The sequence below is a fragment of the Tachypleus tridentatus genome, chromosome 13, assembly GCF_004210375.1.
Source record: "Tachypleus tridentatus isolate NWPU-2018 chromosome 13, ASM421037v1, whole genome shotgun sequence".
Taxonomy (NCBI): domain Eukaryota; kingdom Metazoa; phylum Arthropoda; class Merostomata; order Xiphosura; family Limulidae; genus Tachypleus; species Tachypleus tridentatus.
Genome location: NC_134837.1, coordinates 93,770,448 through 93,786,835, shown reverse-complemented (window position 1 = coordinate 93,786,835; position 16,388 = coordinate 93,770,448). Strand labels below are relative to the sequence as shown.

Sequence of the window (16,388 nt, the reverse complement as noted above, 5' to 3'; positions counted from 1 at the left end):
GTTATCATAAATGTTATATTAAAACACATACACACAAATATATATACACATGTATGAATTAATTCAAGATTTAATGTATAATTTTCCTATTTGTTTGGATAAACTTTGACTCCGAATTGCTATAACTTCCTAACAACAAATAAGAATGTTGTTATCAAGTTTGTCTGGTGTTTGTTCCAGTTGTTGTTTGATAAAAAGATAGAACCTCCATTAACTTCTCTCCATTCTCTTATTCTGTCAGATAGTCTCTGTTCTTGTAATAGACGTTTCAACTTCGTTAGTTATTGCAGCTTTCAGTTGGAACATTACGAGATAAATGTCACTGAGGTTGCACTTTGTAAAACAAATGTCAGTTCTTTGTAATGGCGAGAAACCCACTTGAGATAAAAATGTATCTCAAGACGGCTGATATGGATATTAAAACTTATTAAAATAAAGCAGAGAACAACGTTTCGAGGTTCTTAGGTCACCTTCAGGTCGAAACGTTGTTGAATAATTTATTTTTCAAAATTTTAATATCCATACTAGCTGCCTTGAAATGCTAGTACTTTATTGTCTGGCCAAGTGGTTAGAGCTCTCGACTCCCAGTAATCGGATAGTAGGTTCGAATCCCCGTCTCACTAAACACGCTCGCTTGTTTAGCTCGGGGAGGGGGTATTAATGTGACGATCAATCCCCTAATCGTTGGTAAAATAGTAGCTGACGATTTGGTGGGTGGTGATGACGAGCTGCCCTCCTTCTGGTCTTTCTCTGATAAATTAGAAACTGCTAGAGCAGATAGCTCTCGTGTAGCTTTGCGCAAAATTCATAAAAAAACAAACGTTATTGTCTATACACTACCAAATTAGTACCTTTTAACTTTGATCGTAGAATAACAAAGTTAGCTTTGTTATTTTCCTCGTTATGTATAATATATATTTACACATACACACATTTGGGAAAATATTTTACAAAGTAGCGTTATTGCCAAGTTAAAAATAAGCCTAACTCAGATTGTTTCTATAAAAAATTATTGTTTAGACTATGTAAAACAATATTTCTGTGCACACTTTTTTATTTCTTATATGTTTTCCTATTTCTAGCTGTTTCCAGTTTAAAACTTGTGGAGTTGAATGTTCCTGCTGGTGTTGCACGTGGCGCCCCCGTGTGGTTGTACTGTGGTTATGACTTAGAAGGGGACGAACTGTATTCAGTTAAATGGTACAAAGATCATGTAGAATTCTACCGATTTCTCCCAAGTGACCACCCACCTGGTCAGAAATACGACCTACAAGGAGTTCATATTGATGTAAGTGCTTAACTTGGCACTTTTGTATTCCTTTAAACACAGTGACATGTTGCCATATAAATTAGAACAGCTATTTCAACCCTCAGTGTTTTGTAATCTACGACCGTTAATTGACTCATAATAGTATTTTCTTGAACGATAAGAGTGTTAAAAGAGAAATAAACCTTATTTCATAATTACAATGAACCAAAGCAATTAAAAGAAGTCTCTTTTAATCAATGCAGCACTGTTACAGTCTTATAATATTTTTATTTAAAAGCGTGAATAAGCAAATGAGGCGTGTCAGGTGATGATAATGAACGTATGTCTGCAATATTTTTTCATTATAGTTTTATTTACATCAAACCGTGTTAGTAACATTCAACGTTAAAACCTTTTGTTATATGATTTATTCTGTTTGTGAGCTGAGAGACTGAACCTACAAGTTTTTACAAGAACAAACGATCTATTCTCATTCTTCAGAAAAACACGTAAGTTCCATAAGTCTTAATACAAAATGACAAAAACCCTATAACCTAGGCGAGTTCAAAAAGTGGACCTTTCTTCTCCAGGGGCAAATTGCTCCTGAAGAATTGGTTCGGTTTGTTTTGAATTCCGCGCAAAGCTGCACGAGAACTACCTGCGCTAGCCGTCCCTAATTTAGCAGTGTAAGACTATAGGGAAGGCAGATAGTTATCACCACTCACCACCAACTCTGGGGCTACTCTTTCACCAAAGAATAGTGGGATTGACAGTTACTTACAACGCCCCCACGGCTGAAAGAGCGAGCATGTTTGGTGTGACGGAGATTCGAACCCGCGACCCTCATATCACGAGTCGAGTACCTTAAGCACCTGGCCATGTCAGGCTTTCGCTCTTGAAGATAGGCCCACCTTTCGAAAGCGCCCGTGTTATAGGGTTTTTATCATTTAATGATATATTCTTAACTATTCAATACACTAAAAGTGGATGTCAGTACAACTTACAACGTATTTAGAGTGTGAAGGAAGTTCCAGTTTTATATAATTTTATCATTTGATTTTAATTTAATGTTCAGTGTTGTTGTAACGTTCATTTTGCTGCATTTTGTAGTAAAGTTAGTCATTGTGGTAGGACCCACTCATTAAATCTTTTGTAGTAAGGTTTTATGATGCCGTTTACTTTATATGAATGCACACTAAGAATCATGATGTGTTATCACTCTTGCCTTCAACCCGCATTTTATGTGCGTGACAGAACCCTTATTTCTGTATGCACTATGACTTTAGTGTCACATTAATGAAAGAAAAATATAAAAAGATCCCATAAGGTCATAAGAACAGAATTACTTTATAATATTGTATGATTTATTAAATAATAAGTTTGACTAAGGAATTCATTTCCAGTTATATGAGTTCATATTGTTCGCAATTAATCATTACGTTCATGGATTGTACATATTACGTTTGTTTCAAAACTAATGCACTCGCTTGTTAGGCTAAAGAAGAAAGAAACTACAATTGAAATATTCTAAGATATCAAATTTAATCGTCCATAAAGAGGTCTTTCAGGTCGTTTACAGTGACCTTGTGATGTTTTTAAGCTAGTGATTTACAGCAGGTCCTTGACGCATATCAACTCGAAATAAAACGACTTGGGATTAATTACTTCCAATGAATATAATAGATGAAAGACGTTCTTAACTACAAACCATAAATTGCCTGGTTCAAATATTGTGCTGTAAAGCACCACCATTCACACCTAACCGTTGATGAAACACATTAACCAAAATCATTTAAAATTATGTGAAAATCGAAACAAAATTTTTGTAATTTATTACGTAAAAATGCGTTCATCGAAGTAACAATATTTAAGAAATGATAACGTCTCCTTTTACCCTTTTTTCATACAATTTCAACATATGTCTGGAAATAAAAATGTATTGTCCAGAGTTGATTTAAGATAAAATGTTACACACATAAATAGTGGCATATTTTAAAGGTGTAATTTCATCACTTGCATCTTTATTTCTAACGACTAAGTATATATATGATATTTTTAATGCATAAAAACTTACAAAACTTTTGTCATTATGCATTAAGATTGTTATAAACATTGATGTTCAATACCATTGATAACTCTTTTGTGGTGGGTCTATCTTCCAACTGGTCTGTTGTTTTCAATTAAAGACAGCGATACATTAAACCATGGGAATTTAACTCAAGTGCGCATATCATTCAGGTTAAACATTACTAGTTCTTTAGTATATGTATGTGGTATGCTGTTGGATTATGTTTTTTTCACTAATTTTTTAGCCTCAACAATAAAACAAATGCACTATTCTAACAAAATAAAATAAGTTATTCCTCTGGGTACATTAAGTTACTGTTACTTAATTTGTCCATTTCTATAAGTAAACTGGTTTCTAACGCGAGAAGTTACGTGGGTATCAATTTACTTTAAACATAAAGCGTAATATAATAAGCTAGAGTATATATTTAGAAGTAAAATATAATGTTAAAATCTAATGCGATGAAATTGGATAAAATAATAATGTCTTTCTTACTTATGAACGCTGCCACCAGAGACGACAGGTGTCACGCTCACTCACTTTTAATGTTAGAGGTTTCAATATGGTTTGCCCTCTCAATTATAATAAAACGAAACATATTTATTTTTTAGTATTTTGATTTTTAATAACCTCTATTTTGGAGGATTTTAAAAGCATTTTTTTTCTGGAAGTAGTTCGTGTTAGTGATAAACCTGTTTTTTGTTTGTTGTAGGAATATCGCTACGGTGTAGCTGTGCATAGATTTATAACTCGTTAGTTACAGGTCTGCTCAGTAAAATATTTTAATAATCTTATTTTCGTATCTAAGACGGTACCCTTACTTGTACTAACTTAAACATCTGAGTACTTTTACAAATGTTATATTGATATATAATGTGAACGTGGAAAAAAATTCCTTTCACATATATACATATGAGGTGAATTTAAGTACCCAAGGCTATTATCTTTAATCACTTGTCATAGAAAAACATGTTTGTTTATTATTAAGTACAAAACTACCAAATGGGCTCTGCTCACTGCAGTATCGAAACCTGAATTTATCACTCAGCTATCAGTAAGGGGGAAGCAGCAAATAAAACATGTCTTTTAGGTGTGCTTAGACACTTTTTACTTAGTACGAGTTATGCTTTCCGTAGCTACGTTATAATAAAATTGGTTTGTTTTTAAGATCAAGTTTTCTATTAGTTCTATGGAATCTTAATCTAAGATAACTGAATTTAAAGACTTGTTCGTTATGAAAGGTTAACTAAATAATGGAGCTAAATTTAAATAAAATATGGTATTGTACTTCAGAATATTCAGTCTTTGTTGAAAGTAGAAATTGATAAGTTCTTTTGGCATTAACCGGAGGAATTTTATTTCAACTGAATACACAATCTATGAATTACTATTAGTGCCAATTCAAGTTTGTCCTGAATTGGAGATATTTTAAAAATCACTGTTTTTATATACGCATTATGCTACGCAATAGGGTTATCTGTACTGTGTCCTCTGCAGGAACTTAACCCAATATGTGATAGTTATAAAACTATTATGATTGTTGATTTGTTTTTTGGAACACGAGGGCAATATCGGAATACTTAGAGATTTAGCTTTGCAATTGTATTTTAGATTAAATTACGTAATATGATAGTCTAAGCTTAAAGTATGATCATAATAAAACTTAACTGCAACATGTTTATATGTTTTTGTTTTTTCACTTGTTTAAGCGACTAAGTTAAAAGTTGTCAGAATATTTGAATATTTTAAAGGCGTTGTGAGGAATAAACAAAGTAACACTAATCATAGAATATTTATTAATAAACGTTGTTTGAGTGAAATGTTGATCCGTGTTTTTATTTCTTTTTTTTACAGCGCCTTAAGCAATTTCTCTATTGCTAAACTATTTCACTGTATTTAAATATTATATGTGTTAACTTGAAACCGTAACGTAGCTTGATTATTTCATTTACTTTTTCTTATATACTCGTATACTGTTTGATTACTGTATTGTATAGTCAAACATGGATCATACTTATATATACTGTTTGATTACTGTATTGTATAGTCAAACATGGATCATACTTATATATACTGTTTGATTACTGTATTGTATAGTCAAACATGAATCATATTTATATATACTGTTTGATTACTGTATTGTATAATCAAACATGGATCAGGAATAAAGGTTGACAGTGAAGTCTGCTATAAAACAACGGCTTCCTGTATGTATTTGGTTTCATTGAAAGTGTTAGTCAAGGAATTATAAAAGCAAACCAGATTAAATTGTTATTCAAATACAAAGTGATAAAACTATAAAGGTTAGACATTTGTTATTTTCGAATTTCGCGTAAATCTACTTGAGGGCTATCTGTGCTAGCCGTCCCTAATTTAGCACTGTAAGGCTAGACTCACTAGAGTAGTGGTTCTAAACCAGGGGTGCGAGATAGCGTTTCAGGGGGTGCGAGATAACATTTATTTTGGCCACCTTCATCTTTATTCTCAAATAAATAATTACTGTGAGGGGTGCGATAACATATTAAAATTTTTAGGGGTGCCTGGCATAAAAAAGGTTGGGAACCACCGCACTAGAAGAAAAGCAGCTAGTCATCACCACCCGCCGCCAACTCATTGGCTACTCTTTTACCAACAAATAGTAGGACTAACTGTCACATTATAATGCCCCCACGGCAGAAAGGGCGAGTATGTTTGGTGTGAACGGGATTTTAACCCGCGACCATCAGATTACGAGTCGAGCGTCCTAACAATCTGGCAATGCCAAGCCCGAGATTAACACTAATCAGGCTATCTTAATTCTTACTGAAAAGTGTAAATTTATATTTGTAGAATACATAACAATCCTAAAAATCTAAATCAAACATGAAATGGTGTGGTTTGTGAGGAGAAATACTTCTCTTCTTACAGCAAACATATGAACAAAATCAATTTAATTGAAATCAGAAGAAATATGTGTGTTCATTGTATTTTTAAAGAAATAGAAAAATTCTAGAATAAACAAAAATACCAATTATAAATAATTTTGTAAAAATCTGAAATTAATTATTATTTTCCAAGGGATTTGATAATTTTCTGCAACTGTGTATATAATACTCTTTTGCAACAACGTTTTGGTGACTGTACAGTATGTCATATTTGTTTTAGCATAAAGCTACACAATAGGATATTTCCACTCTGTACACCATGGGAAATTGATCCCCTATATTTACTGTTGAATTATAGGGATCAGTATACCAGGGAGGATTAATATGATTTATAAAGCAGGAAAATATTTCTCAATATCTCTACAATAATTTTGTTTTTCGAGAAATTATTTTGTCACCTAGTATGAAAGTGTTTTTTTTTAAGTGTGACCTTGTAGCTGGAAGAAAACTCAGCCTCTTTGGAAGTAAGCACAAAGTTACACGATGGGCGATCTGTGCTCTACCAAACACGGGTATCGAAACCCTGTATCTAGCGGTATGAGTCCACAGACATGCCACTGTGCCACTGGTGGGCAAATTAAAGTCGAAAATATCTTCACAGATTCAACTAATGAATTTATTATCATTTTTTATATATATTATATAAATTATATATATATTTACTTGTGTTATTCTTTTTTCTTACAACTCATAAAATTAATAAGTAGTGCCATTTAAAACCTTACTCAACAAAAACGAAAAGAACATTATTGTGGTTACTGTTCAATCAGTTCCCCTCACATTGTATATTAATACAAAAGTACAACTGACGAAAGAGGGCGTACAATCGTGAGTAACATGGAAATTTTATTTTAAGATACGAATCTCTCTTTGATATAAAATCTTAACCTGATTGCTTTTCTTCTACAACAAAATTTAAAGAACAATATCGGTGATCAAATTGCAAATTTTGACAATATTTTGTGTTGCTTAAGATCAATTTCTTACAGATGATCTTTTGAAAAGTTCATCAAAATGCACCACGCACTCCTTCGTGTGAGAGTTTTGAAACTTTCTCCAACCCCATAGAACTTCCTCCCACCCTCCATGTGTAACTCGTATTTACACCTAGCTAAGTTTCTAAATGACTTTAATACAAATTGAATATTTTGCTCACTAATTATATCCAGTCTTTCTAATCACAAGATATATCATTCTACTGAAACATTTTAAGAAGACCTTAAAAGATGACGACGGTTTAATTTTGGTTCTATGAGTTTCTAATGAGTAATAAGATCAAACATCATAAACTCAAGATTGAATGTATGATGATAAGTAATCAAAGCATTTAGCTATTAAACTAGTTTATAGTTCAGCCTGGATTTCTATTCAGCTAATTCAAGTGAAGGCAACAGAAGTTAAAAGATATTTGTAGTTTACATAATTTTATTTCTAGCACTCAGAAATAGTAACCGGTTCTGTAGCTAGTCTGAAAATGGTTCAAATGAAAACCAAAATTGCACAATCTTATAGTCCGCTCTTTCGTTCATCCCTCACCAAATATCATAAAAATCAATATTTCAACAAATATAAATGATAATTTCTTTAAAAAAACCTTTCCATATATTGTGATTTCTTTATTCATATAAAATAATCAAATAATGCATTTCGGCTTAGTGTACAGTCCAAAGAGATACATGATGCTATTTATCCTGTGTGACCTATTTATTCCGTTGTTTTAACTTTTTAAGCAAAGCCTTTCATTAAATATCGAAGTTGAAAATATAAAAATGTGTTTGTTGACTTGGATGTGAATTAAATGGCATCAAGTGCAAGGCTTGCTTGATGGGGTAATAAACAATCTAATTGTTTCCACCCTGAACACTGTACATACACATAGAGGAAAAAAAATCGAAATCGGTCGAATAAGCCCATGATTATTCAAATGTAAAAAGTATCAGTTTACTACTGTATGTTGTAAAGTTTGGTTTGGTTATTATTTTTTAACGCAGATTGCCCTCGTTTAGCTTTGCGCGAAATTCAAAACAAAAACAATTATTGTTTTTTAAACATATTTTTGTTCTTCAAATATTTTGTGTAAGTGTAAAAAAAAGCGTTACAGAAATATGATTTTTTGCCAATATGTTTTTCCAGTCTAACATGAACGATAAATTTGGTTGTCATACTCATTTCGTCTGTCAGATCTCGGGAGTTAGTGTTTCGCTATAGATCATGCACGCTCGCTAAGCCTACACATAATTCACACACGTTGAAGCTAGTGTTTCGCTAATACGAAAATCGCGTGACAAAGAGTTTAATATATGTATACATTTACACATTCTACAGCTTTATTCATTACGTTTTCCAGAATTAGCTGTCTCCAACAGAAAATTTATTTTTTTACTCTACAACCCAAGCATGCCTCTGAATGCTTTAACTTAAAATCACACTACAAAGGAGTGTTAGTATTTTACGCGAGTTATTTTTCTTTCACGATGTAGATTTCTCTTAATATGAGAAAAGGTTTTGATCGGACTGCCAGTAAAAAACGGGGTGTACGTGCAACTCGGTATGGGCATGCTTGGTCTGCATTAAAAGTATCACTAAGAAAACCTTTAACTACTGCTATTCTAAATTATACACCTCTTAATGGCGGTAATAAGAAATATTAGTGCAGTATAATTATGTGTTCCAATTGTGATAATGTAATGTCTAACAATACCTCACATCATAAATCTAGTGCTGTTTGTTTAGTGCTATTTTACTGTAATTTACGCAGTTTAGTGAAACTAGGATTTCGTTAGTACTTCAAATATTTCTGCCCCCCTTCCCCCCGTGGTACAGCGGTATGCCTGCAAAAGTCAATCTAAAGTCGACATTCACAGCTTTATGCTATTTTTTCTTTTATTTTCGAATCTCAGTCATACCAAATATGCCCGTTCTTTCAGCCGTTGGAACGTTATTATGTTAAGGTCAATCCCACTATTCTTTGGTAAAAGAGTAGTCCAAGAGTTGGGAATGGATGGTGGTGATTAGCTGCCTTCTCTCTGGTCTTTCATTGCTAAATTAGGGACAATTAGAGCAGATAGCCCTCGTGTAACTTTGCGAGAAATCCAAAACAAAAAATCTTTGTTTTTATATTCCTAATTTTAACAAACTAGTAAAAACACACACACAGAGAGTATATTATCCATTAAAAATTATCCAGAAGCTTCTCATTTTTATGTTTTCCATCTTGTGAACTTCTTTTTTGTTTAGTTAGAAAGATCCAACCAAACTCATGTCTTCCTTGCCAAGACAGATCTTAGTACAGAGGGCCTATATGAGTGTGAAGTATCGACGGAAGCGCCATCCTACAGGACAGTGCAAGTTGATAAAGCATTGAAGATATATGGTGAATTATATTTCGCTGTTTTTGAACAAAACTTCCTTTTTTAGTCAATAAATGTGATCATAACTTTTCAACAACGAGATCTATCATGAAGTTAAAATATAGGAAATTTTGTTTGTGTTCCAGCTGTTTTATGCTTTAAGAATATGTTTTTATTGTCTTGCCCCAATTATTTTTGTTTTTGTTTTTGAATTTCGCACAAAGCCACTCGAGGGCTATCTGTGCTAGCCGTCCCTAATTTAGCAGTGTAAGACTAGAGGGAAGGCAGCTAGTTATCACCACCCATCGCCAACTCTTGGGCTACTCTTTTACCAACGAAAAGTGGGATTTACCGTCACATTATAACGCCCCCACGGCTGAAAGGGCGAGCATGTTTGGCATAACGGGAATACAAACCCGCGATCCTCAGATTACGAGGCGCACGCCTTAACACGCTTGGCCATGCCGGGCCTGCTCCAGTTATTAGGACCTGTTTGAATAATATCACATGACCCTAACCACCCAAATAAAAGTACGCTATAAAGATTTATCTTCAAGGTTAATGGTTACACCTTTTCCAAAAGTAAACAGTAGTGGATAACAAATCATGAAAAACTTGTATCAGATTAATCGTAACTACAAGATTAGAATGCGATTATATAATCAGTATTTAGTAATGTATTCAATTATATTCTCAGGGGCTCGGCATAGCCAGGTGGTTAAGGTACTCGACTCGCAATCCGCGGGTTCGAATTCCCGTCACACCAAACATGCTCGCTCCTTCAGCAGTGCGGGCGTTATAATGTTACAGTCAATCCCACTATTCGCTGGTAAAAGAGTAGCCCAAGAGCTGCCTTTCCTCTAGCCTTATACTGTTAAATTAGGGACGGCTAGAGCAGATAGCCCTCGTGTAGCTTTGCGCGAAATTAAAAAAACAAACAAACAATATTCTTAGGTTACTATTTAAAAAGCATTTGAAGTTGTATCAATACCTTTAATAGAAGTTTTTTGTTTTTTTCTCTCCTTCAGTTTTACCAAAAGAACCGCCTGATATTGAAGGTAATGAACCACTTTATCAGATTGGTGAAGAACTAAATGTCACATGTTTCTCAAAGCCTTCCAAACCAGTCTCTAGCCTCATGTGGTTCATCAATGGAAAAGAGGTAGAACAATAGATATTATCTTGTGATCGCTAACAGTATGATGTTTGCGATGATAATAAATATTGATAACTTGTTTTATCACTTTATTCGTCTCAAGTGATATTGAAAATAATTACCGAATAAATGTGTACGTAAAGCCATCAACGTTATTAAAATTACTTAATTTCTGTTATTACTTGTACTGAGTGGGTGTAACCTAGTAATTAATATGCAGGTTTACGGATTCGGGACGCCATGTTTGTCATTCCATTGCTGCCAAATTGTGCTCCATACTTTCGAGTCATTGAAGTCATTGGCAGTAAGCATTATTGTTAATTTGTTAGTTCAGAATTGGGTTCAACTAGCGCAGTTAAGTAGCTTTGCACAAACTAAGAGCGGGATTAATCACATATGTGTACATTTAGGAATTCTAAACAGTGTATATGGAATTAAATATGTGGAAAATATTAAATATCATAAACATTCACATTTTTTTGTAATTATACCTGTTAAAGAGAGATTATTTTATAACTTTCAAGGAATTTGAAAAGTTACACATTTATACCTGACTTCTACCTTTCAGGCAAAGTCATCATTCTTAACTTCTTACCCTGTTCAAGAGCACTTTGATGGATTGGAATCGACTGCTGTAGGCCTAACTTTCATTGTCACGTACAGTCACTTCGCATTGGGTTCCTTGGGACTTCGTTGCACAGCCTCTGTAATCCAAAAATACTCCACTCACAGCAAAGAATTAATTATAGGAGAGAGTATTAAATCAGACAATTTTCACTGTAAGTTGTAAGAACATCTATTCATCCTGTTTAATACATGCTTGTGAGGTTAAAATGTCTAAAACCACAGGAATAACTTGACACAGAAACCTACAGCTGTTAAAACTTTAGTAACTAATAGAATTTAAATTGGTTGGAAGTACTAATTAGCACAGTGTATAGCTACTAAATAATTTCTCATTGTTAAATAGGAAAATGGTTTTGTTTATAAAAGTTAATGATCTGAGACTAAATATCAAATAAAACTTACAACAACGAAATTAATGATAATTCAGAGTTTTGCATAAGTATTCACCTTTCTGCAAAGTTTCCATATTTTATTGCCGTCAGAGCTTGCAATCATGAAACTTTCAAACAGGATTTTATATTTAGAATCTACTCAATCTATTCCAAACTGAGAAAGCTTAAAAACAATGCTGGTATTATGTAAGTTAGATTTTTAGAGAAAATTAGAATATTATTAATTACTTTAGTACTCAACTCTAAATCCGTTCAGGTCCAAAAAATTAGTTTGAAAAGTCACAAAATTAACGTAATGGTCTCTGTCTGTGTGTACTCAAAGTTGTTTAACTTGACTTCAAAGTAAATGCATCTGCTTAAGCCGCATCTCGCATAGTGATACGACAAACTAACCATGAAAACCAAAAAGCTTTCCAAAGGAATAAAGTGGTGGAGAAGCACAGATTAGGAGATGATTAGAGTAAAATTTCAAACTTGTATCTAATCGAGTACGATGACGTCCATCATTAAAAAGTGGAATGTGCTTTATACCAACCAATTGCTACCCAGATCAAGACACTCTTCCAAATTAAGCAGGCGGGAAAGCAAAAAACTGGTTAAGGATGCCATTGTAAAGCCAACAATGACTTTGAACCAATTGGAAAATTCCATGTTTGAAATGTATTACCTATTATAATTTCTTTCGAACGAGTCTCCGATTTATTGTCTTACGTACGTTAGATATTACGATTTCAAATATCTGGAGGAATTTTAATTTTAATTTAGAAGTTAATTCAATGTTAATATATATTAAATTTATAATATTTGCCAACAATATTGATACACAGAATTATCTTTCTTATGACAAATATACATTATAATATACAAACAACACTACAATTTATAATAACACTTATTACAAATAATGGTTCATATACAAGAGTTTTACAAACTTACAAACAATACTGAGTCTTCTATCTGGTCTGGAACTGAATCTTTTATCGACAGTTCATGGAGAGCGAAGTAATTCTACGTTCATACGCAGGTACAATTCACTTGGCATGAATGCTAGTTAATTTTATTTTTATTTGGCCTCACGTAAGCTTCTCACAGCTGAAGTTATACAATGTCTTTGTAGAAATACTGACGTAAAACTATACTATAAACCTCAGAAGCTATAACTGTGATATTAATCAGAAATCTACAAATATTAGACCAGAAACGTTTATAGATTTCGAACATTACAAACTGATTAACTTCGGACGTAAGTATTTATTCGAGTACATTAGATATTTTCGTTGGTAAAATAACTCAGTGAAGCTGGCTTCTTCACCGAGTGAACTGTATCTGTCTCTATTTCATCATAGAATTAATTCACTATTCGTGAATCGTCGATAAAAGATTCAGTTCCAGACCAGATAGAATATCCAGTATTGTTTGTACGTTTGTAAAACTTTTGTGTAAAAACCATTATTATAAATTGTATTTTTGTTTGTATATTAAAATATATTTGTCTCAAGAAAGAAAATTGTGTATATCCATCCTGTTGACAAATATGATAAATTTCATAATACCGACATTCAATTAACTTTTAAATTTAAATTAAAATTTCCGGCTCTTTAATATCGTAATACGTTAATATACGTAACATAATAAATCGAAAACTCGTCCGAGGTAAATTATAATACGTAACAACAGTCAGTACCCTGGTCCCTACACAAAGCTAGCCTGTATAGGCGAGTGGCAAGAAAGAAGCAGTTCTAAAAAAAGAATCATCTTATATTTTGTATAGAGTTTGCAACAAAGCATGAAAATGATAGTGCAGTCATGTGGCAGTAGGTTTAGTGGTCAGACGAGGAAACATTAAGCTTTTTGGTCTAAATTAAAATCGTTATGTCTGGTACAAGCACAACACAGCACCTCACCCATTCATCATTATTCTAACTGACAAGCATAGTGGTGGTATTGTCATGTTATGTGGATGCTTCTGATCATCAGGGACTGGGAAGGTTTTCAGGATTGAGAGATAGATGGATGACGTGAAGTGCAGGCAAATTCTAGAAGAAAACCTGCTTGAGTCAGCCAAGAATGTAAAACTGTGTCGAAAATTTACATTTAAACAGAACAGTGACCCGAAGGAAAAGGCCAAAACCATGCTATAATGGTTTCAAAAGTGAATGCCTTGCAACGGCCCAGTTAAAGTCTTAATTTATATCCAACGGAAATTTATGGCGAGACTTGAAGATTGCAGTCCATCAACGATCCTCAAGAAATTCACAGAATTGGACCAATTTTTGCCATGAACATTTGTTTGTTTGAAGTTAAGCACGAAACAACACAGTTAACTAACTGTGCTTGTCCACCACGGATTTAAATCCGGATTCTAGCACTGGAAGTCCACAGACGTATCGGTGTGCCACTGGGAAGAAGCCAAGAAGAATGGACAAAAATAGTGCCATTCTGTTACATAAAGCTGGTAGAGAATCATCCAAAAAGACTCACAACTGTATTTTTGCCAAAAGTGTTTCTTCCAAGTACTGAGTTAGGAGTTGAATACTTCTGCAATCAGTAAATTTTCATTTATTTACTTTCTATGCAGGTTTTGTTGACATTTATCTTCCTTCACACGTAACATTAAGTTTGATCATTAGAGTTTTGAATAAAAGCAAGCTTAATACAGATATTTTTTGTATTTCATCAAAATGGAACATTAATAGTAGAGGATGGACACTTTTACAAGGCAGTGTTAACTATAACCTGCCAAAAATTGTCGAAACAGATACTCACCGAGATGTCCTATTTTTCATTCAGTAAGTTATACTGGTACGAACTCCAGATGTTATATTTAGTGATTATCAAACTCTATGTTTCATATACAGTAAATTATTAAGAATACTAAAAGTAGGAATCATCTATGATAAGTTATATAATTTTTTTTTTTCGTAGAGAAATGCGGCCATTAGGAAATTTTCAGAAGTGAGTTCAAGTCAGTTAAGACTCATGCAAGTTAAATTATAAAATTGTATTACACTGACGAATAATAATGCAGTTCATATTATTAGATGCGCCAGTGAAACCACGCAGTGATGATAATAAGAAATAAAAACATGCAGACAATTTGTTTAATTTGTGTTCAACAAACAAATACTTCACCACACATAAAACATACATAAAGATAGATACTAACTGATAATTCGACGGTGACTGAGATACAATTTTGGGAGTAGTTGCCATCGTGTTAGGCCATGTGAATGGCCCAAGGTTCGAAATGCAATATATCGCTGAACACCATTCACTGTTAAGAGTAGCAGAGTAGGTGGTGAATGCTTCTAGCTTGTTGTCTTCCCTATAGTCAGAAATTCTAAACTAAGAATGATGGTGTCTAATTTATGTGGTCTCTGACCTGGCTGTTTAGAGCTCATGCGTCAGACAAGGTGCCTTTTGAATTGAAAATATCAAATACTAGATAAAATAATTTGATTTTCTATATTATTGAATAGTTAAGTACATTAAACAAGCTACTGAAGCACTTTCTTTTGAACATGATGGATATACTTTGACATTTTGTATAAAGTTACGTGTTTGTTATTAAGCACAAGGCTGCACAATGGGATGTCTGTGTTGTGCCCACCACGGGTATCGAATTTTGGATTTTAGTGTTACAAGCCTTAAAACTTATTGTATAAAGTTAACCTCTAACTCAAAATTCATATTCTAAAGAAGATAAATATATCGAGCTGATTAAGATAAATGTACAAAATAATACATTATTACTTGTTTAATCTTCCATGAAAAAGCTTAAAACTACAACATTAACTAGTTATTTTACTTGTTGTTATATGTATGCTTACAACTTTTAATTAAAACAGCCGAAACTATGCGAAACAGTTATTTTCTTCAGTGACTGAAAGGGTTAATGAATTTTGCTTAGATCCTGCGGTTATTTTCTTCCGCAGCTGACAGGGGTTAATAAGTTTTGATTGTGTACCCCAGTTATTTTCTTCAGCGACTGACAGGGTTTAATAAATTTTGATTATGTACCACAGTTATTTTCTTCAGCGCTGACAGGGTTAATAAATTTTGATTATATACCGTAACTATTTTCTTCAGCGACTGACAGGGTTTAATAAGTTTTGATTGTATAACACAGCTATTTTCTTGAGTGACTGATGGGATTAATAAGTTTGATTATATACAAAGAGCTTTCTGTTCTTGTTAAAGGGATAATTTATTTCTATGTTTCTTTAGCATCCAACGTTGTTGTTCAAAATATAGCTCCACGTATAACAGGAGAAAAAGAGAGATACGTCGTGGGAGACATTGTAAATCTGAACTGTTCTTCTTCAAGACTTACAAAGTCCCTTAATCTTTCATGGTCCATTAATGGGAAACAGGTAATTCATATATTTTAAATTATTTAGACATTTTAAGTTATTTGTGTTTTATTTTAATTTCGTGCTACACGAGGGCTATTTGCTCTAGCCTTTCCTAATTAAGCAGTGTAAGACTAGAGGGAAGGCAGCTAGTCATCACTACCCACCGTCAACTCTTGGGCTACTCTTTTACCAACGAAGTGGGATTGGCCGTCACATTAAAATGCCCCCACGGCCCAAAGAGCGAACATGTTTGGTGTGACATGGATT

General features: G+C 33.4%; 1 protein-coding gene across 2 annotated transcripts in view; it reads left to right on the top strand.

Moving 5' to 3' along the window:
- LOC143239179 (uncharacterized) overlaps positions 1 to 16,388 on the top strand; it is a 51,530-nt gene that overhangs the window by 22,651 nt on the left and 12,491 nt on the right. For both annotated transcript variants that reach the window (XM_076480044.1, XM_076480043.1), the window contains exons 2-6: positions 1,083 to 1,288; positions 9,479 to 9,614; positions 10,620 to 10,753; positions 11,316 to 11,526; positions 15,994 to 16,139. In XM_076480044.1, the coding sequence (XP_076336159.1) occupies positions 1,083 to 1,288; positions 9,479 to 9,614; positions 10,620 to 10,753; positions 11,316 to 11,526; positions 15,994 to 16,139 (833 nt within the window). The remainder of the gene's footprint in view (positions 1 to 1,082; positions 1,289 to 9,478; positions 9,615 to 10,619; positions 10,754 to 11,315; positions 11,527 to 15,993; positions 16,140 to 16,388) is intronic.